The sequence below is a fragment of the Hetaerina americana genome, unplaced genomic scaffold, assembly GCF_022747635.1.
Source record: "Hetaerina americana unplaced genomic scaffold, ioHetAmer1.1.p SCAF_7, whole genome shotgun sequence".
Classification (NCBI taxonomy): Eukaryota; Metazoa; Arthropoda; class Insecta; order Odonata; family Calopterygidae; genus Hetaerina; species Hetaerina americana.
Window position 1 is genome coordinate 75,884,189 of NW_027287316.1, and position 22,806 is coordinate 75,906,994.

The following is a 22,806-nucleotide window of genomic DNA, read 5'->3' on the forward strand; positions in this document are numbered from 1 at the left end:
AAGGAAACTGATCTGTTTGTGGAGAATACATATAATAGTTATATAATATTGACTCTAGCATGAATTGATGAGGACGAATTGGGGCTGTTGTGGCAACAGAAAATTATACATTTAAAAACAAACAAAATGGAGTGACTAGATGAGATCCCTTCAGTTAAAATACGAAATACAAACTTGTATAAGTCGAGTCGAGCTAACAAAATGAGGCCATTTCTCATTCAAACTTCTTAAGTTCTTGGTTGAAATAAGGTGCAAAAGTTAACGAGTTTTTATCATGCCTCCTCCTTTTCCCCCTCCAATAACCCTACCGGAACGAAAGCCGCGCCCCTGAATTGATTGATGGTGGAATAACTCGTCGAATCCGTCTTCTCGACAGAAGAAAATCCATTCGCACATGACGGCGGAGGCGAAACTGAGTCCTGATTATCCTTTCCGGCTGAAATTCACGCTGCGCTTACCCGCAGGAGAGGGGTACATCTAGTCACGTCGGGGAGGTGGCGATTACCGCGTTGGCAGTGAAAGGAATGGAAGTCGTACATCACTGGACCAATCAATCGGTTCACCACAATTCCGATGGAATGACCCGTTCTCGAACACGATCGTGCCGGGGGGTCTACGGCGATTTTAATCGCCCAGATTAGCAGTCTTTGAGAAGATAACAAACAACAATCAACTACGAAGAATTCGAGAGAAGATTGGACAAAGAAGAAGCGTCGAAAGTGTTGATGCAATCGCGGAACAACCGCGAAGGTAAAATGGGAAGAAGTCCAAAACCGCGATCTCCAACTCTGCCCTCTTTGAATTTCCCCAAGACACTGCTGCGGAGAATAAACGCATTTAATTGCTCCAACATTTTCGGAATGCTCTCCACTTGAGTGCAATTTTACTCAACGCACTTCGCTCAATACGAAAGACGTATCTCAGCTATTTTGTCTCGAAAAAAAAATACCATCGCACCGGGAGGACGATGCTTAAGTATCTCCAGCAGCGCTGCTCCGGGAAAGGTAGCAGAATTAATTCAAATTCACCCTGTAATTCAATGAATACATTTTGGCAGACAAAATGCCATACATGAAACCTCGTCCTCTTAGGAGGCGTAAGAAAAATTAAGTCGGAGAATTTAAAATAAACTTGGGGTAAAAACAAAACCACACTAACAAGGAACTCCTACCGATAATCCAATTCAAACAATTCAATAAAAAAGGCCAGTTAAGTTTTTAAAAAAATGAAGCAACTTCCATTAACGTCAGCCAGAAGTGTTTATACAAATATATATGGCAACAATGGATCTAAAAACGTGACTTAGGCAACCACAAAAGGTAAATAAACAAAGGATGTTAAGCAAACCGTAGGTATTACGGTCTTTGTTAGTCAACAAGTTGAAGGTTAAAAGATACACAGAGAAAACCATAAACACACAGTAATCAACCCCAAAGGTCGGTTTGGTAGATGACGGTTTCCCAGGAAGATCTGAAATACCCGAAATACCACAGAGCTCGGGTGGAGCTGATGGTGCCCAGAGGCGTGCCCGGGAATCAAACCAACGCCCTCCAGTCCAACCAAGTCAACAGTCCAGCGCTATAGCCCTGGACTACCGCGTCCCCTCAAAGAAACGTAAGGCTATAAATTAACAGAAGAAAATTTTTAATTTAAATACAAAAAGGACACTAACATTGGGGTCCTTTATGGTTTATTTATGTTTATCTACAACGCGTACATCATATATATTTTATACATATACATATATTCCAGGAATGTGTTAAATTTGCACCAATTTAGCTCTTCTTGTGCAGTGAATAATATCCTTATCTCCTCAAGGAAACCGCTCGATGAAGATTTCTCCTCCCCCCTCCCCTTCCCGCTTCCGCATGGAGAATTTCTCACTTTCTAAGCTCATCGATGACTCTTGCGCTCCCTTCACCAAGCACCGGAGAGAGCTTTATGAACATTTTTATCGTCTAAAGAAAGTGAATGCCTGCGCTTCTCTCTCTCCCCTCTCGCTCACCCGGGTGAATCACCGCTTATCCCCCTTTAGTCCGGGGGAAGGATCCGTGGGGTGGTCAGAGAGATCACGGTCAAACTACGACGAAAGTTGGTGTGGGTAGGCGATGGATGTCTGCCTACAGCTAACCACCCATGCGGAGAATTGTCAGGGAAGGAAGGGACACAAGTCAGGAAAAAACAACCTTTGGGGTGAATCTGATGGCTTGATCGCCCATCATACAAGACAAGCACCTATTAATTCAGCAGGCTATTTAGTTTGAAAGGGAACATCTTGTGCCTTTGACTACTTTTACGACTGGAAATTGTTGGTTCTGAAAATATTTACTAGGCCATCTCAGTGCGAAAAGCAATTTTCCGTTTTCTCACCGTAGAAGTAAATAACTGCAATGTGGAATTGGAGGGATTTCTTCGATGATAGTCTTGAGTTTTTCCATCAATCATAGACTTCTTGGTTTTTTCGCGAATTTCTTTGTTTGTTCTCGGCAATTTCATCAAACCATTCGCGAAACAGCATTCCCTAATTACAACTGACAATTAAATCTTTCGCCAAAGGAATGACGAGATGTGCTTGTAATTGGGAAGAAGTTTTCAATGCAACAATTTCAGAGTGTAAAAATCATTCACCTTGACCGGGATTCGAACCCGGATCCCTCAAAGATTATTGCACTCTGAAATAGTTGCATTGCAATGCGTATTAGCCGATGACTCCGTTAAAAGTTACTGTTGCGCCATCTCCCGCAGTTTCTTTGGAATTTGAAGTATAAGATTCGAGGCCTCGGAAAATGGGAAATGACAATTGTCTTTTTAAACTTCATGACTCAAATGCCTGGTTGTCCCGAAAGAAACCAATTTCCTCTCCTATAAGATTAGCCGATAAGTGGTTGAACATTCTTTCGGACGTCGAAATTGTTTTCTGCGGTAGTGTCTCATGCATGGAGAGTGACACTATCTGTTCGTGTGCTGCGAATGCCTGATGCGGATACACCCTCTGTCACAAACTCCTTCCGTCTGGCTCGCAGGGTATTACCAGTATATAGATGTATACTCACACATATTTTGAAGTGTGTGGTTTTTCCGAAGATGTCCATGAATTTGTTCTGGGAAGGCGAGGGAAAAGAAAAAGACAGTAGGCCCCAGCCATTTGAATCTTGCACGAGGAAATAAAAAAACTCGAGTCAAGGAACAATGCCCTCAACCTTTCGATCGCCGTACACGAGTTGAATTGCGTCTATTTTTTTCGTTATCAGATTTACGACGAATTTTGGAACCATGAAAAAATCCCGAAAAGGATTGGCTATCGCCGAGGAATCCCACACATCGTAAACTTCGAGAGAGGTCTGCGCATTATCTCTTGGTACGATAGAGGCAATCGCGGACGCTCTCTGAGCGAACCCAAAACCTAAGAAGAACATGTGGATGTCCGACCGCTGTTAAAGGAAACGTGCACTCACACGGGACCCGAGTCCCCAAAGCCTCGGACGTAAACGTCCTCCTTTAAGTTGAAGGCACCCGGCGTTCGACGAGGCTAATATCCCCATCGCGGTGCATCGTCGACGCATCCATCCGCTAAGACGTGGAATAACAACCCGAGCTATATTCGAGAACGAAATCCTATCACAACAGCACATCCCCATTGAATTGATCCAAGAACTAAAATCGTGCTCTCTAAACAAAAAGAGCATCGGAGATCGCTGGCATCCTTCAGAGGAGTAACGCGGGCGTGTCGGCGGAACATACGTCAAAAGGATGGTTGATAAACTTGATTGACTGGGGTGGCTGTTATGAATTTCAGAACTCGCTGCAATCGTCGATTGCGCAGACGCGTTAAAAAAACGACAGCGGTCAGTGCGGCGGCGATGTGAAGTAGACCTGGATGGATCCCTTCCAGAGTAGGAAGCATCTACAGCAACACAATACCACGCAAGCCGCCGCAAGGGCGTGTGGCGGGGGTGTTAGGATGCCACTCGTAAAATGGAATGTAACTACATACAAAACAAACAAAAAATGCTAATGCACACCCCCACAGACGAATTTATTTATATATATATATATATATATATATATATATATATATATATATATATATATATATATATATATATATATATATATATATAAGTGTGTGTGTATATATATATGTGTGTATATATATGTGTGTGTATATATATATATATATATATATATATATATGTGTGTGTGTGTATACTATATACACATAAACCCATAAATATATATATTTGTATATTTATATCTGTGTGTATATAAATATGTCTGCGAATGTGTCATGAAAAAATTATCTTAATTTACACACGTGCAATTACACATAGCAGCTATAAATATGCACATACATCTATGAACGCACTATATTTCTACGCAACCTTTATTCTAGTCCTAGCTCGATTGTTATACTATTTTTACGACTTCGATTTTTTTACTATAATAATTCCTGATTGTCCGAGAAAAGAAGAGAAATATTTATTTTTCCAAGTTTAAAAAAACGTTAAAATAATAACTTCCGGACCCTCGATTCCCTATTCTTCTATGCAACTGTCTTTCCTACATTATAATAAAGAAAGAGAGAGATCACGGTTCTCCTTGGACTGACCTCGGAGGAGAAGTTCCGGATACTTATTTGTACACGAACGAGTGACGAACGGGTCACTATTGCCTCCGTTTCATGACATTTTACCGCGTGTGCAATACTTTCGCAGAAATTTCTCGTGACATATACATGTGTGTATAATCTCTTACACCTATTGATGCTACACTACCTTATTTTAAAAGGTAGGTTTCGGACGGTCCCTAACGACTATTTGCTTCTACGTATTGCGAGACCTTATATGATATATATTATTTCCCTCTTTATTCCTTCGTAAGTACTGCCTGCCTTCCTGTTGTCTAGGAAACCCAGTTCCTTCCTTCCTTGATTCCGCTCACCCAACGTTTTCCCTTCTATCGCGGCCTTCAACATTCCACTGTCATTCTACAGCGTGCGGCGCTTAAATCCGGACAAGCACGCGTTTCCTCGAATAAGATATCCTCGCCAGGTTAGGGAAACCTTCCCAAGAATTCTCCGAAGCATTACAGGCATACTGAGCCACAATATTGTAAACAGTTGATCTGGGGTACCAGAAGAATCGAAACTATTTCGAAATTAAACGCCCAGCGCGAACATTCTCGACAATAGTGGCTCTTCGATTGTACTCTGCACTTGTAAGTAACATCTCGGCAATTATTAGTTTATGACTGTTTACTAGATGCCTATAGCTTTCAAGAACGCCAATCGCGACTTCCAGTGGAACTACGATATGGCGGGGTATTAAATTGAAATTTTCCCGGATTTAAGCGCCGCACCCTGTATATTTCCTCTGCTTTTTTTAGATTTCGTCAACAGCAAATTCCTCTCTACCTTATTTCAAATTTCAGTATCCGTCTTAGAATTGGCTCCACTTAGTGTTTTCAATAATTAAACACACCAACATACCAAAGGCCTCAAATCAAACGCAAATTCTCCAGCCTCAAAAGAGCAGGTTACAATATGCAATCCAGGCTGCATATTGTAACCTTCCGTTCTTCAAGCCTTCAATCGCCTGAAGCCTTAAAAAATGATGGAATACCAGTGAAGCGTCACTTCTTTCGTTCACCGATTCTCGTACAAAATCAGCTCGGGGGTTTGAAGAATCTGATTTAAATGATGGTACCATTCGTCATAAGAAGTGCGTTATAGATGCTAATTACCAACAGGGCAAAGAATGAGTAGAAAAATAATTGGCATGCTGAACATGGGAGGGGGAACTGCATAGTGAAAAAAAACCCTTATACTCCTTCCTCCCTCATATGAGAGACGCCATACGATTTTTTCAACCAAATCTTCAATTCTAAAACAAGAGGTATTTATGAAATTTATTCAGGAAAGGGGCCGAATGATATCCATTGAAACGGGCTGAACCTAAATTCCTATTTTTGGGAGATACTATCGACCCGAAAAAATAATAGTTCCGCTTTACTTTTGTCTAATAAATAAATAGAGGAATGTCATTGTTGGATTAATGTACTGAGTAAACTGAGAAAGTTATTGATAATAATTAAGCAAAGCTGACTAATTCATACGCACTTTGACCCCCTTTCGATTCGGATCCATTTGTATGATCCTACACGTTTATTTATTTTATTCAGTATAAGTCCGAAAACAGCGCATTTTGGCCTTTACATCGAACTATTAACAACGATAACAATGATCACATTTACAAACACCCAAGCCCTAGGTGGAGGAAAACTCACCCAGGCAGGAATCGAACCCGCGACCCTTGGAATGGCAGACGAGGACGTTACCCCGCCGCCACCGGGGTCGGTTTCGATCGGTCGCGAGAAATCGATGGATCTTTTCGTTCCCGACTTTTGGGAAACTGAGATTGCACTTGAATAACTGTTTGTTTACATTTAATCAAAAAATTACACTAGTGTTATTGTTCGGTAACTATGACATGGCATGGCATCGCATGACACTGCTTATAGGGGATCGAGATGGTGCGGGGGCTAACGTACTGGCTTCCCACCCAGAGGGCGCGGGTTCAAATCCCGGCGGTGTTAGATATTTTTCAGAGGTATCTCGATCCCTACTTGAGGTGCTTTGTGGAGGGCACTTTGAGTGAGTACGCCGTCCGTCGGATGGGACGTTGAACTGCGGACCCCTTGGCGCCTTTCGAAAAGAGTGGGCTAATGCCGACACCGGGTTTCTCTCCACCCTTCCTTTCCTATTCATCCCTAATGGCGCAAATGACCTTAGCTGTCGGTAGCCTCCCATAAATACTACTACAACTACTACTAGGGCTTATGAATGCCATAGTGAATGGTACCTTCATCTAACGCATCATCTTTCCGTGTTGATGGCTATTTTTTGTAATATTACATTGTCCCTTTAATTTTATAATAAGGGTTGTATATAGTGAAATAATTTGACCTGTAACTTTGAAATAGTAAACTGAATCTGCAAAACGGTCACCCGGACGTCTGCTGATATTCGTACCAGATAGAACGTGCGCGGACGGAAAAATTCATTCAGCAGTCGGTCACCTCCCGTAAATACTACTACTGACACTGCTTATAATTTTACGTACAAACATTAATCAAATTAAAAATAAAACAGTGATCAACCCTGAGTGATGGCTTGATAGATGAGGGTAAAGGGGCTCAGCAAACACTTAAAACCTCACACGGCATCTGAAATTCACACCCTGACAGGGTAATTTAACATATTGGGGGTGCCCAGTTCCTTCCGCGGTGCCGCCTGTGGTTCCTTCGGAAAGTCTGGTGCCCGTAAAAATCACAAATTTTAGGGGTGGCACCACAGCCGTCATACAGAATCGAGCCCGGGTCCTCTACATTCCTACGTTCTAAAAACCGGACTATCACGTAACCTTACTCCAATGCAGGCAAAATTAAACCGATCATTCATAATCATTTCCATGTGTATTCACTATCTACATTTATGGGTACTTTGCTCCGCAAGAGCGTGTGTCCGGGGGGGGGTGTTGGTGTACGGGCACCAACCTCACATGCAAAAAAAATATGAGTTCATTTCAAGTCTTTCCAGCTAACTTCGCGAATTAAGGGCCTCCCTACCTGATCTCGCCCGCATACTCGTCACGCCTGCCCTCCTCTCATTATAATTCTTATCAAATACAGCATCTTTACTCAGAACTGTTTCCAACAACTTAATGAACCTCTTCTCATCCCATGGATTACAAATACTTTCATTACATTTTCCTACAACCCGTACAGTTAAACCTAGATTGTTATTCGTTTGAACTGCGGATTCTTGCGGTTCGTATACGTCGAGGAAGGGTTGGTTTTATGTTAGTGTAACAAGTAATTATTTGATCTGTAAAGTTAGGACATTCGTAATTAATGGTCCAAAGAGTCATTTCAAGACAAATCCTACGATATTCCCCTATTCATAAGCATTAAACTACAACTTTCCTATTCTCTCTCCTGCTAATATCTCGTCTATTCATTCATACCCCTTAACAAGTCTTTTAACTTCAGTCCATTGCCACTCACTCCTTCCCTTCCTCATGCTCTTCATTCATTTTTCCCGACCACTCTGCATTTGCTCCCAACAGCCGTTTCACTTCCCCCACCAAGCCTAGACCTTCCTCGCATATGTACGATTCTTGTCTTCCCGTCCATTTCAGAGTCTTCCTTCCTCCAAAGATAAAGAAAATTATTTTATGAATTACTTCATCTCTGCCGTCATTTTTAGTGGAGTAATTAAATACGTCATGTCCTTTTCTATTCTCCCATTAGTCTCAAGTGGACACGCACAATAAGATCTTATTCGAGAAAATGCCCCCCCCCCCACCCAACCCACTGCATGGTGCTCGAAAGATTGACCGCGATGCACGGCGCCAAAGGACCCCTGGTTGCGCTACGGGCCACAGATCGTTTCACAAGTCAAGTCGGATCGTCTCGAATGATATCTTAGAATGGTAAAGGAAAGAAGACTTCTCCGAGTCCGAAAAAGATAACATATTTTCCGTTCAGAGGTCATACGGTCAAAACTTGAAAAGACGTATGCGAATCGACGGGGAAAAGAGATATAGATAGTAAAAAAAACATTTCGCGGATGGAAGATGTCCAAGTACGCATTATCCTTCGTGTTGGGTCATTAAATAGAAGAAGCAGTGTAAAACGATAAGAAAACGGGGTGGAGGGGGGGAGGGAATGGGGGAGATGTGCGTGACAATCACGCACAGCACCAATGGGTTTCGCGTTCATCATTACGAAATATACGGACATACTAAGTGAAACGGACGAATGTCTTTACACTTACTCCACTGTTGAACATATCCACCCGGTGGGAGACACAAGTCTGCCTAAAACGGAAACGCTACCATAAAAATTAATTCGCATTTCAACTCTTTCCTGCGAACATACATGAAAATGTAAATTAAATAAATCATAATCATTGACGGCGTTCGTGTTGGTCTAAAAATTAAAACGTTACAGGTTCCTCGTTTATGGATCGTGGCATAATCAACTCTCATTCGAACACACAATCGGAGAAATTCTATTTCACAAACGAATTCAAAGGTTTATCGACCTGGACTTGCGGATTTACAAGTGGGAGTTTAAAACAAAAAAAAGTCTCTAAGCGCCGCGCGGAGAAAGCCGATTTAGATCTGTTCCAACGAGCATGCATTAATTCACGATGTAAATGGTACCACTGATTTGTTGATATGATTTCGTCCCTTCCTTAAATAAACACGAGGGAACCTCGCCGACCACGCAGTCTTACACCACCTCAATGCGAGCCAACGCCGAGTCGGCGCCTGTGCCACGAACTTGTGAAGTTGATTTAAGACGAAGGGAGGAGACTTACTGAGGAAAATTGACACCAAGCGAAAGCAACTAAGACGCCGTCGAATGATTTCCAAAGCCGTAAAACGGACGACATGCCAGCAGTGCGCTTGCCAACCAAAGCATTTATTGGAATCTCGAAAAGATTTCGCAAAATCAAAAGCGATTCACAACCGCGATGAAGGTTTGATCACGGTGAGAGAGAAAGGATGATGGGGATGGTTGAATCAACGATCAGTTTTTACATGAGAGAGGAGAGGTAATGGCTTATTCGAAGAGGAATTGGTAGACCGAGAAAACATTCGATGAACTATGCGCCTCTTCAACGCCAGGAATATTATTAGCATTTCTAAGGAGAGCACGCATGAAACAATGTGGCGGAGGCGAAAGAATAATGCAAGTAAACGGATGTGTTCATAAAAACGTGTTTAAGGAATCTCAAAACTGGTATTTCGGATGAAATTCCGGAGTCGATTTTTTTCGTGGAAAATAAAACACTTTCCCCTTCACTAGGTAAGGAGAAAGTAACAAAATAAAGGAATTAAAATTTAATAAGTCTGAAATCGAACTTTCCGTGGCAGTGCCTGACTATCACGAAAGGGAAAGGTATGCATTTTGAAATTAAGCAATTTAATTTCACTTTCGTCCGAAGTTCACTCGCACAGGAGATAAAATGAGAACAAATTCGTCCAGACGAAGAAGTTCGACTCTTATTCTCGGTCGAGTTCTTAACCTCCCCAACCCACACAAACGCTTAGAACTTGAGATAAAGTATTGCACGGCGTGTGTACGCAAGCGAGATCAAGTGCTGAGCGCAGTGGAATACGACAACGCGAAGTACTTGTACGCCCTCGAAACGCGTTCGCAAAAGCACTTTTTCTGCAATGTGCAGCGGATATCACCACGAACACAGGAAAGAGTCCAAGGAGTCAAGACGGCGAAACTAAAGCCCATTCGGCGAACTTAGTTGCGAAACGTAAATAGCAAAGAAATTTCTTCAGCATATGGCTGACGAAAGCAAACGTCCAGTAGTGGGTCCTTCCACTCAAACGTAATGAGTGCCCCCCCAAAAGCACCGTCTTTACACATTAGGCGGATGCATTCTCTCTCCCTTTCTCATGACCAACCTAAGGTCAACGATCTATGTTCCCACGAATGGCAAACGAGAAAATGGGTGAATACCGTATTTGAGATGAGAACTCACAACTGTTCCAAGTTCTTTTTTCAAAGTCACCGATAGCGCGCACGGTAAAACTAGATGAAACAAACAACCAAGGACGCACTTTTTAATTCAATGAAGGCCAAACATGATACCCCGAATAAATAAGGGCCAACGCAGCTACATAATGACCTCAAGTAATTCACATTTATTCTCATCAGAGGGGGGGAAACAGCAAACAAATTGCTTCTGTATTATTATTACATAACCAAAAAATCATTCCTTTTTTTAACTTTTCGATAGATTTCACGTAAGATTTAACACGCCAAGAGCCGCAGGAGGAAAGTATCCGAAAAATCAACCGCATATGCCATTTCATTTCATACAAAAAGAAAACATATGACACATCCTCTTTGCAACTGCATGGACATCCGAATCTCGGCACGATACGGCGAGTAGCGCACAAGGATTATCATCCGATCACTCACAAAATCTAAAAAAAACTGTTAGAAGTACAGCAAACAACTTCAGTAAACTTCAAACAGAGAAAACACGAAAACAACGAGCGAGTTTCAACCTCACCGAGGTACACCAACGCAAAACACAACTTTCGAAAGTTCAACAAGACGAAATGTGCCGCTCGGGAATAGCCGCGGAAAAACAACACCAACTGAGACGGAAAGGAAAAACGGCTATTTCGACGACCATTTGAAAGTATTAGGGTGGATATATGATGTAGACGGCAAAACAGAGTATTCTTAACTCACCTTTAGCAGGAGAACAGGAGGAAAATCCAAGTAAAATGGTAAAAAACACGAGCAAACACGATAACCACAGCGTCACGTTCAACGCCATTGTGCTCCCTTGGTTCACTGACGTCACACGTTGTTTCCCTTCGTCGCTAGGGCCACTAGGCCTGGTGGAGCAGCGCCAGCGAGGAAATGGTGGAAACCACTGTTCGAGCGTTTACGCCACCTGTTAGCAAAACTTCAAACTTGATTACGAATCATGGAGCGCTGATTCAAGCTCAAATTACAACGGCTCTGAGAAGTTTAGCACATGTCACGTTAATCGTTCGCTTTTGGTCAATAAAATCATAACCCTGAAATGAAAAATCCGCTATATATACATACTTTTATGGAAAGATTCAGTATGCAAGTTTGACTACGATATTAATGCCACTCTTTCAAGTTAAATTCCTAGTGACAGAAATGTTGGCATAAATAAGTTCATCGTAAAAATATTCTTTAGCACTTTTAAAACTCTAAATAAATCCTTTTAAACTGGCAAGTAAATAATTTAAAATTACATAGACGGATGATGGAGTCGTTAATTTCTAACGGACACTTCTTTCATGGCTTCGGCTCGACACAGGATCTCACATGTTAGATTCAAGACAACTTTAAAGAAACATACGACCTCTAAACCTAATTTTTAAACCATCTCATTTTATAATAAAAACATTTAGCTCTTAATTCATAACACTGTCTAAATATGAGGAAGAGTACGGTATAATATAATAATGGCGGGACAAGTTCTTCACTTACCAATAATCGTGATCATTTCAAGAAGAGTGCATTTTAGAAGGGGCTGAAATTGCAAAATGTCCTCCGCCAGATGCTATCATACATTAAAGCTCAAGCTCAATATATTTAGTAAAACCTGTAAAAAGTGAACAATTATTATGAACAAACCTCGTTCCTGTGTACTAGTTGTTGTTGATCAACGTTACTATCACTACGGTGATTGTGAAAGGCGCATCGAATTGATTTGTTCAATTGTTTTCGGCGTCGTTTTGTTTTTGTTGCAATTAGAAATAATTTTATTTTATTTTTGAAAATAAAAATGTGAAAGTTGTGCGCTATTAATTATCATCATCATCAGTAGTTAAATCATAAGATTGGTTTACTGCAGCCCTCCATTCTATTTTATTATATGTCAATTCCTTCAATCCTTGATACCATCTCTGTTTTACGTCCTTCTTAATATGTTCTATGTACATGTCTCTTGGTCTTCCTCGTGGATTCTTCCCTTCTATTTTACCTTCTATTATATTCCTAATTAATACATTGTGCCTCAATGTGTGTCCAATCCATCTATTTCTTCTTTGCCCTAGAGTTCTCCATATGGTACTGTCCTCTGCTCTTCTATATACCTCCTCGTTCCTCACTTTCTCTGTCCATTTAATATTCAGCTTTCTCCTCCAGCACCATGTTTCTAAGTTTCTATTCTTCGCTGGTTCACTTTTCAAATGTTCCAAGTCTCGGAACCATAGAGCGCCATGCTCCATACGAAAGTCTTGACAAATTGCTTCCTTGTTTCCAGCCTTATGTTCCTTGAATATAGTAATTGCCTCTTCTTCGCCATCTTAGATTGATTGGGTTATTCTTCGCTAGATATCGGTCGAACTTGATCCATCCCGAGTTTTACTGCTGCCCAAGTAGATGAAGGATTCCACTTGCTCTAGTTTCACCCCTCGAATTTTGATGTCTGCATTCAGCTTCTCTCTTTCACACACAAGGATTTTAGTTTTCTTCTTGTTGATGTTAATATTATATTTAACCAATAATTGGTCCGTAGCACTTGTTGCGTGCAGGTCCTCTCGCGTTTCCACCATTACTGCGATGTCATCTGCAAACCGGAGCATGTTGATTTCTTTTCCATTTACCTTGACTCCTTTGATACCCTTGACTACTTTGTGTTTCTTTAATTGCCTCTTTAGTTGCATATTGCTGGCGATAGGTTGCATCCTTATCTTACACCTTTGTTTATTTTTGCTTCTATTTTTCCTCCATTTTTCGCTTGCATTGTTGTGTCCTGATTCTTTAAGAGGTTATCGACAATTCCTTTATCGTTGTAGTCACCAGGGCTTCCAGTATCTTGAGCATCTTGTTCCATCCGACATTGTCGAAGGCCTTCTCCAAGCCCACGAATTCCACATTTATTTGCTTATTTACGTGTCTAATTTTTTTCGGCCGGAACGATCAATCTGAGAATGGCCTCTCTTGTTCCTCGGTTTTTCCTGAAGCTGAATTGGTTTTTTAAGAGGATTCCCTCTATCTCTCCTTCTATTTTTCGCCTAATTGTCCGAGTAGTTATAAAGAAATTAAATTGGAAAATAATGGTTGATAATTTTAAGTGTGTAGTATGACGAGGGAGTGAACGTTTTCCTCCATAGATGGCAGCTAATGCTCAACGGACAGGAACAGTGTCTTCGCGGGAACACCACATTCGGGCTGCCGTCCATTAAAAATCCAGATATTAATTTATTTTTCAATATCCTCAAAATCTCTCCCAGTTGTTTGCACCTACAAAACTGATAATATTCTGAAATGGTTCAAAAGATCAGGCAATTGGTATAAACTCCCGTATCCTGAACTTGCGAAAATTTATTTTGGTTAGATCTCGGCATTTTTTCTTCATTAGACACTGTTTAAAAGTATCAATCTCTACATTTCGTTACTGTACAAACGCCGTGATCTATGAAAATTGTGGAAAAGTACAATTCAAAGCCGATTTGCTGAAAGTACCCCTTCGAAGTAGAGCACGGAATATAGTAAGCGATAATTAACTTGATTCTGGGTCTTTACACACAGATGCACTTAGTATCATTAATCCAGTTATGGATGATGAAAGGTTTCGTTATGCCCTTAATAAGATATCAATCAGTACTGTTCGCCTTGTTGGGTTGAGAAAAGGGTACTGTTTTGATTATGACAGAATTCAGAGGAATAGGATAGAAAGGAAAGGATGACAATGACCCTGGACTGATAACCGTTATGTCCTCATTGACGGAGGTTGAGATTGGGTGTCAATTTGGAACTTTATTGTATCATTGTAAAATTAAGATAAATTACACAAATAGATCAAATGATTAACTCAAAGTAGATTATGGGATTTACAATTTATCATTCGAGGTGGTTGAAACCAAAAAAACTGAGTTCACAGTTAAGTTTCGTAAAACAAAGTACTCCATGACCTCTTTTCGAGAATTTTCTCCTGATCAGACAATTTTTAAGGTTTTCATTTAAAGTGTTTGGGTCAATAAATTTGAATCATTCACCCATGAACTCTACTTTAGTTTTAATAAGGGTCAAAATTAATAGTACAAAGAAAGAACGACAAAAATTCATTTAACAAATATTTATTGAGTCACATGAAACTTTGGCATACATTTGCCAATGTGGCATTCTGTGCACAAAGATATTTAAAATAATTATTATTATTAAATACTTAAAAATATAGCATGTAAAAAAAATTGGAATAAAACTATTTGTTGCGTCCGTTCTCATTTCAGTCTCTTTCCATGCACGTTCGCCGTTCCTGAAAAAAGACAAGAAATAAAAGAACATAAAAACGTGTACCGATAAATTCAATGTCAATAATCAAATTTACCGATATTTTTTCTCGTCAAAACTAAACTGATAAATGATTGAAAATGGGAATTAAAAAATGTCTCACTTTTAATAAATGATCGAACATATACGCATTAAAATTTAATATATACTCTTAATTCAGATGGAAATAGGGCTATTCATGCCAACATTTTTATTGAACGCATTAATAAAGAAAAATTTCCGTTCTTATTTTATCAAACTTGTTTTACACCTTAACATTACGCTACACACATTTTGAATAGCCTCCTTGAGTATTAAAAGTTGGCATATTTTCCGCTACGACTACAGAGCGGTGGTGTTGCGAATATGTAAGAGCCCTCTGCATGGCCAACATGATAACTACGAAGGCTTCATGAATTTTGATATGACCACGTAGAGGACTCCGGGATGTATTTCTCGCTAAAAGTTTATTCTTTTCGTTCGTATTTTTGATAGGAAACCATTAATGTTTCGAAACTATCTTTCCATGTCCGCAAAAATAACAAACAAGAGATCCTCGCTTCCATGATGATAACTTTGAAATGCGGAAAACAGTAGAATTTTTATATTTTAATTCTCCCAAAGGTGACCGCGCGAGGAAATTTGAACAACAAAAAACAAATAACCCAGAGTTAACTATCCTTCATAAGCAATGAAATACTCAAAGATTTTGTCTTCAGAAATGGAGAAACTAAATATTTCATAAAACCGAGAAGGATCATAAATAATACATTTCAAATAAAAATAATAAATAATGTATTTCTACATCGTCGCTTCAAATATTAATAGCCATAACAAAGATGATGACGTGCCATATCCTTATGTAATAATTTAGGCAGGGTTTGTAAATGAGTCTCAGGAAGAAAATCACACAGAATCAAATATGCGCGACTTTCGCTGTTTCTTGACTTATTCCATGGCTTGTAAAACATTTAAGAAAAACATACATCAAAAGGAGGGTCACGATGGCCTTCGAATGACTACATAATCCAAATGGCACCATCTAATGTTACAGCAATAATTATATTGGCACTTTTGATGCTCTTCTTGTCACAGGTTTTCCGTGGAATTCACATAAAAACACATCCGTCGAAACAAATGATTTGTTGGAAGCGACAGTGTTTTTGGTGACCTAAGTGGTAACTGCACCATCATCCATTCATATATTTAGTTTGAGATGTTGTTCTCTTCTGCTCAGATTACCGACCCAGATTCCTTGGAGATCAGGGCAACGGCAAAAGGGTAAATACAGGGACGCTTCTCTTGATATTTAGACCCTCGTCATTTTATACTGCAGGGGTAGCCTAGTGAGCAGGGCTTTAGGCGACTATTCATTGGGTACCTAACTAAAATCCGGGACTCTCCTCTTCCGGCAATAGCAAATATTCTCAAACTGTGGGGTATTCTGGGTATTAGGACTTTCTAGAATTACTGAGATGGTCGAGGGAAAGGAACCGTACTAAGAATGTTGTCCCCAAACCCCTCCCTAAAATTTCTTTCCCCTCTACCCTGGAAGTTTTCGTCGTACCCTACCAGTCAAATCTACAGACTGGTTGAGGACCTCGTGAAGATTATACACCTTGCACTCTTGTACCTGACATGTGTAAGTAACGTTCCAGAATTGAAATGAAAATTGAGTTAGAAATCTTTTAATAGCAAAGCTTAGTTTGCCTGTACCTGAACTATAACACAGTGAACCTTATTAATTAATTAATGACGCGGTACTCGTGAGAAAGACTGTTGGGCGTACTGCAACTGTAATAATTGTTTTCAACACTTTATATTAACGTGATAATTACTTAGCAAATGGTGACCAATCCTCAGTAAAACTAAATTCGCGTGAGGCGGCAAGTTTATCTACCATTAAAATGAGTATGTAAAATATGTATATATATTTTACATATATATATATATGTGTATATTATATATATATATATATATATATATATATATATATATATATATATATATATGTGTGTGTGTGTGTGTATGTAAAAATACACACTCAATCATATAATAATTTGGCTCTAGGAATAGGCTTCTGATTAGCAAGCTAGTAGTACTAAGCAGGTGTAATTTTTCCGGGTACTTCGTGGAAAAAAGGAGATTTGGGGCGAGAAATGAGTGAGTCGTAAAAAACATGATTTGAATGCACCGGAGTAAGAAAATATGGAATGTGTGTGCTTCGCTGGTTTGGATGCGTTGGGGAATATATCGGAGTCGATTTACCATACAGTTATGTAAGATAAAGAGTTCCTGGTTTCAGAGAAGAAATGAGGTGTAAGGAGAAAAGGGATGGGATGTAAGTGGTCGAAATTTTACCAAGATAAACAAAATTAGTCTCAGGAACAGAGCAGCATGCATGAAATAAAGCATGTCTCCGACGTAAGCGACAGGAGTACGAAAGGAATAGGAAGGAATGAATGAAATTAGTGAAAGGAAAAAAGTTTCCCGAAATAAAATGACTGGGTGAAGTGGATGAAGGATGAAGTGGATGAACTGGGTGAAGGGAATGTTTGCACCAACGTTGGTGAATCTTACAAATAGTTTAATGTCATCCTCGCAAGTAGTTCCTACAATCGTGTAATTAAGAAATTGGATTATTTAATTGATTAAAGTTTCACATTCAATGTAGTTAATGAATTACGTGACCCATTCGGTCATGCAATGACGTTAATTTCATTGACGCAAAATAATTACCGCGGATAATTCACTTAATGAGTCTGTTTGCGTTCACTAGGTTGATAAATTTGGACAACGCTTAAAATGCAGCTAATATTGGAATTTTTATAACAGTTTCAATACCGAACGATTCCCATGATAAATTCCTTCCCCTCTCCCCACAGTAATTCTCTTGATCCACAGTGTAGGGAATCCTAGAGAACAAGATAAAACTAAAATTTAGGTCTTCTATCGAAATAGGACACACAATCTCCTAATAAGAGGAGGTACATCAACCCTGGAACCAGTGGAGTTATTCTATAGACAGCAAGAGTCTCGAGGAAAGAGGGGACAGGATATAGTAATCATAATCGGAATACTATGGGAAAAGCAAGCAGAGAAAAGGAGATAAGGAACGACAGAAATGTGGTGCTACAGAATAATGATGAAAACGGGATTGCAAAATAATAACTACAGAAGTATTCGAAGAGTGGGCAGAGATAGGAACACATTGAGGGCATTAAACAAAGAAGACATGGATGACTAATTGGACATTCCCTGACTTATCAAAGTTAAACGTAGACTATAATAGAAGGAAACATGATGGGGAGAAAAGCCAAGGATAAATTACGAACAGCAAATAGTGGAAGACAGCAAGGGTGGGGAAGTACATCTAAATTCACATTAATGCCCAGCGATCCACAAAAAAGGGTGTGTGGCAAGGGTACTTCGAGGGCATGACTACAATAGAATAGATTTCACGGTTTCTAGAAGCGAATCATTTGATTGGTTGGTAACCCATGACGATGGTGGAGAATCGACTCAACGTTTCTTGATTTGGCTCCTGAAGAAGCCAGCGGCGAAGCGGGGGAAACGTCGAACCAAAGCGACCCTTCGCCATACACACTCAGGAAGCCACCACATTTGGCTACCGTAGCTCATTATTTTTTGCCGCGTGGACATGAATTCTCCAGGACAACAGAGCGAGGGCAAATATTTCTCCCACCCTCTGAGCCACCCCCGTATTTCCCGTGCCAGGTGCGCTCTATCAGAGTTCGTCCTTACTGGGGGCGGCCGGGGATCCTGCTCCGTCCTGCCCGCCCCCGCCCTTGCCCCTCCGCGCCCCCCCTGGCCGGGGCCGCACATCGGAAGGAGTGAAAGACACGCTGGGCGAATCGTCCGTGACGGTTGAGCGGCGGTGTCGCGGGAGTTCCTTGCCTGCAGGGTCCGGGTCAGCGAGGCTGATGCTGGAAGAGCTCGCCACGAGGTGGGACCTGCGGGCGAACAAGGATGAATTCACTTTAGAGATGCTCCCATAGTAACCATGGAGGAGTGCAGGGTGGGTAGCAGGTACATAAGCAAACATTCACAAGAAACTTTATCATCTAACAAGTGCTCCACAAATGAAAACCACTACAAGTTTGGAAATGAAGTTCAATATCATATATAATCATCCATTCTACTCATTCAAGATATTCTATCTATTTAAGGTAGGTATATTTCAAATCTCTTCTGTACTCTACACCGTCCAACTTATTTCCTTCATCATTCTACATACATAATTCTCAAAACACTACACACATCCTCTTGAAAATGAGTGCAGCAATGTTAAACTTAGCTTTCCTACTCTTTGAGAATCAAATTACTTTTGCTCTCTTGTGGTTAATTTCCATCCTTCATCCCTAACATCGCTAATGTTAAGTACCCAAATCATATCCGCATATCATAACCTGACTAACTTATGCTAGATTATCTAAAAACCTGACTTAATCACAATCACTTTTATTCCTCGGCTCTAACCCATAATTATAGTACTCATTAAAATAAATTAAATAAATTTAAAAGGTAAGAAATACATTAATGTACAAGGTAGAGTTTTACGCAATACTTGCGTTTTCCGCTTAAATTTTTAGAATTTTACCAAAGTTTCTCAACTTCCTGTGGAGACTTGGATTCTTGGATCTGAAATAGTGTTCGGGGTATCAGCATTGTAGTGGAAGTATTATTTTTTATGGAAGACGCACGACAGCTGAGGTAGTTTGCGCCATTAGGATAGTTGGGAAAGGAAGGGTGGAGAGAAACCCGGCGTCGGCATTAGCCTATTCTTGTCGAAAGAATCCAAGTGGCCCACAGTTTAACGTCCCATCCGACTGACATCATACTCACTCCAATTGCTCTCCACCAAACACCTCAAGTTGGGATCGAGATACCACTGAAAAATATTTGTTGTCTCCAGAATTTGAACCCGGGCCCTGTCGGTGTGAAACCTGTACGTTAGCCACCGCAACACTCAGATCCACATGGTATTCCTGTCGCTGATGCTGAAACTGTTTATTCGTTAGTGCTCAAAACTGGAATTTCTCTAGGAATAAAAAAATGGAATAACTGAAGCTGATGGCTTGCACGTCCATTTTTCATAAAACTTCCACCTTCTAACTTTCCAATTCTACATGACCTGTCTTGGTATGATGGAGTCTGTCGTGTAAATGGATGTGGTTCATTTTTATTCCTTCCTTTTTCTCATAACAAAGAACTTTTTTAGTGGGTAAACTTAACACTTGTTTTGGACAAAGTCTTCCGCCAGCATGTATTTCGAATTCATTCTTCCTTCAGCAGGTAAACACATTTCCACGTTATTTGGTAGATTTTTACTACATTCGTCGGTGCATGTGTATGTTAGTTGATAGTATATGTATTTGCATGCGTGTAAGTTAAAAAGGTTTTCGCATGAATATACTATGTATACGCTTCTGCGGGTGTAGATTTACATGAATTCTTTGATTTTGCATGTGATTTTATTGTCTTACACGGGTGGTGACCTAGCACTCCCCGCCACACGCCCCCTGCGGCGGCTTGCGGAGTACTGTTTGGATGTATACTGAAGACCCGTTTTCGATTCCGAATGACGCCTCTGGGCACCATCAGCTTCACCCAAGCTGTGCTATTTTCCGGATAACAGAACTTCCAAGAAAACCATAGGCGGTACGGGGAATAATGAACTTGCTCCTCTTATTACTCTGTTAACGTATGAATATCATCCTCCGTAGATCTTGGTACTGGGCAAGCTCTGCCCTCGGCTATCAGACCAATCTTAGGTTTGGTAACAGTGGTGGCAATGAACCCCGAAGGCTTTAATCACACAACGAAAGAAGTAACAAGAAGCTGACGGTAAAAGGCAAAAAAATGGGGTACAAGGAGATGAAAAAAATATTCCACGTTCTTTGAATGGGTACTTTGTCATAAAATTCACTTTGATAAGTGGTGTCATCGAACGAGAATCCTCTCAAGGTATCGGAATAAAAATTCCAATCGATTCAAAGAATGAATGCCTTCTCTCTTGAGGGAGGGAAGGAGGAGGGGGGGGGGGTGAAAAATTACGAGAACAATCGAAGCGGGTTGGAGGGAACCCTCTTATTTTTCCCGGTTGGAAGATGCACAACCGTCGGCGTGTGCTGGGGAGTTGGATACCGAGGGGAGGGCGTTCCGCATCGGCGACTAGGATGGCTCCTTGGGACGGGTATGGGGTTTTTTCAAGTCTGGCGGAGTCCCACAGAGATCCCGACCCGGCACGTGAATCGCTTACGTGAATATCCCTCCCCCCCCACTTCCCTCCCCTCACGATCGAGTGACTCGGTTCGCGGAGCGGAGTCCGCAGTGGTGGACGGACGAATGCGATTGAATGAGCGAGAGCAACGGAAGAGGAGGGGATTAAGAGAACGGAGGTCGAAAGAAGAAGAAGGATTGAAGGGAGGAGATACGGAAAGGCAGTGCGAATTAAAAATGTACAGAATGGTGGAGGATTGATGCGTGCGGACGGTTTACATTCTAATTTCTTCGATTCGGATTTGAAACTAAACTCCCGAGTTAATTTTCATTTTAATTATCATTAGCGTAATTTACCGGTTAAGGTAGGTTTTTGGATGGACATAGCTACTAAATAAATATTTTGTGACTCCTAACAAAGCACAAAATCCATAATCCTACTCTACATCAGGTCCCGCTTCATCTCTGAGTACTTCCTTCATCCCGTCCAACATCCCTATCCTGTTCCTTCACTTTCCTCGTTTGCCTAACATTCTCCCCTCTATTACAGTTTTCAACATCCCGCTGCCGGTTAATACCCCCTTCATCCACTTTTCCTGCCTCCATAGGATTTCTCCCAGCAAACCCCTCTCTTCGCCCACCATACGAAGTACTTCTTAATTTGTTTTCTTCTCTGTCCATTTCACCTTCTCCATTCTTCTCCACACCCACATTTCAAAAGCCTCCAATCTACGTCTATCCTCCTGCTTCAATGACCATGTTTACGCGTCGCACATAGCTACGCTCCATATTAGTCTTTTCTTAATATCCTTACTCAACATCCCTCTCATCAACTCCCTCCTCCTTGTGAAAGCCTCTTTGCCAAGCGCAATTCTTCTCCTTACGTCCCTACTACTTTGACCGTGTTGGTCCAAAACACTACCGAGATACGTAAACTGTTCTACCTGCTCTAGTTTTTGCCCTCCTATTTTAATGTTAAGCTTGGCCTTTTTCTTTCTAGAAAATCGCATAACCTTTGTTTTATTAATATTGATTCTCATCCCATACCTGTCGCACTGAATTTCCAATTCACTCAGCAATGTTTGCAGCCCTTTGGCTGACTGACAAACTAAAGCTTGGTCATCAGCATACCTAACTGATTTTAATTCACTTTAATATAACAATGCTAATTCTAACAATGGACAGGTTTCTTGTACGTACAAACAGAGAGTAATATGATGCGATGTATGGTGTCGGCTGGTAGATTTATGCGATGAACAAACCCTTATGACTTCTCCTTTTAGGTGATTGTATCGAGACGTCATGCGGGTGAGAGTTTGATAAAATTTTCTGAATATAAGGCCTTCAGTGCATTCCATCCTATGACGATGAGGGCTTTTCCGTGTTAGCTTTCGCAGAAATGGACGTCGAAAAAATCCAAGATTTTATATACGTTCTTATAGCAGTTGAGGATTTCCAGAAGAAGAATTGGGGTTTAATGGTGGAGAAATACACGTGGTTCTCACGAACAACAGATATCACGTGCACAATGATACATGAGTTGTAATAGAGTTAACATTACAGCACCTTCCCGCATTTTAAAAAAATGATATTAAATAACTTGTGAGAAAAAACGGCTGAGATCGCGTCGTTTCAAATTTTGGCGCCTTAGAACTAGCCCAAAAAGAGTTTTAGAGTTTTAAAAGCCAAGAAATCCTCTTATGA

The 22,806-nt window shown here is 40.7% G+C and overlaps 2 protein-coding genes across 2 annotated transcripts in view; both read right to left on the reverse strand.

Annotated features, from left to right (window-relative positions):
• Window positions 1-11,413, reverse strand: part of l(1)G0289 (lethal (1) G0289) — a 366,112-nt gene extending 354,699 nt beyond the window's left edge. The window contains exon 1 of the mRNA XM_071594774.1: window positions 11,290-11,413. Within this exon, the coding sequence (XP_071450875.1) occupies window positions 11,290-11,377 (88 nt within the window). The 5' untranslated portion in view covers window positions 11,378-11,413. The remainder of the gene's footprint in view (window positions 1-11,289) is intronic.
• A 7,194-nt stretch (window positions 11,414-18,607) lies between these two features.
• Window positions 18,608-22,806, reverse strand: part of LOC139696878 (uncharacterized) — a 58,012-nt gene continuing 53,813 nt past the window's right edge. Inside the window, exon 4 of the mRNA XM_071595758.1 lies at window positions 18,608-18,833. Coding sequence (XP_071451859.1) covers window positions 18,608-18,833 — 226 coding nt within the window. The remainder of the gene's footprint in view (window positions 18,834-22,806) is intronic.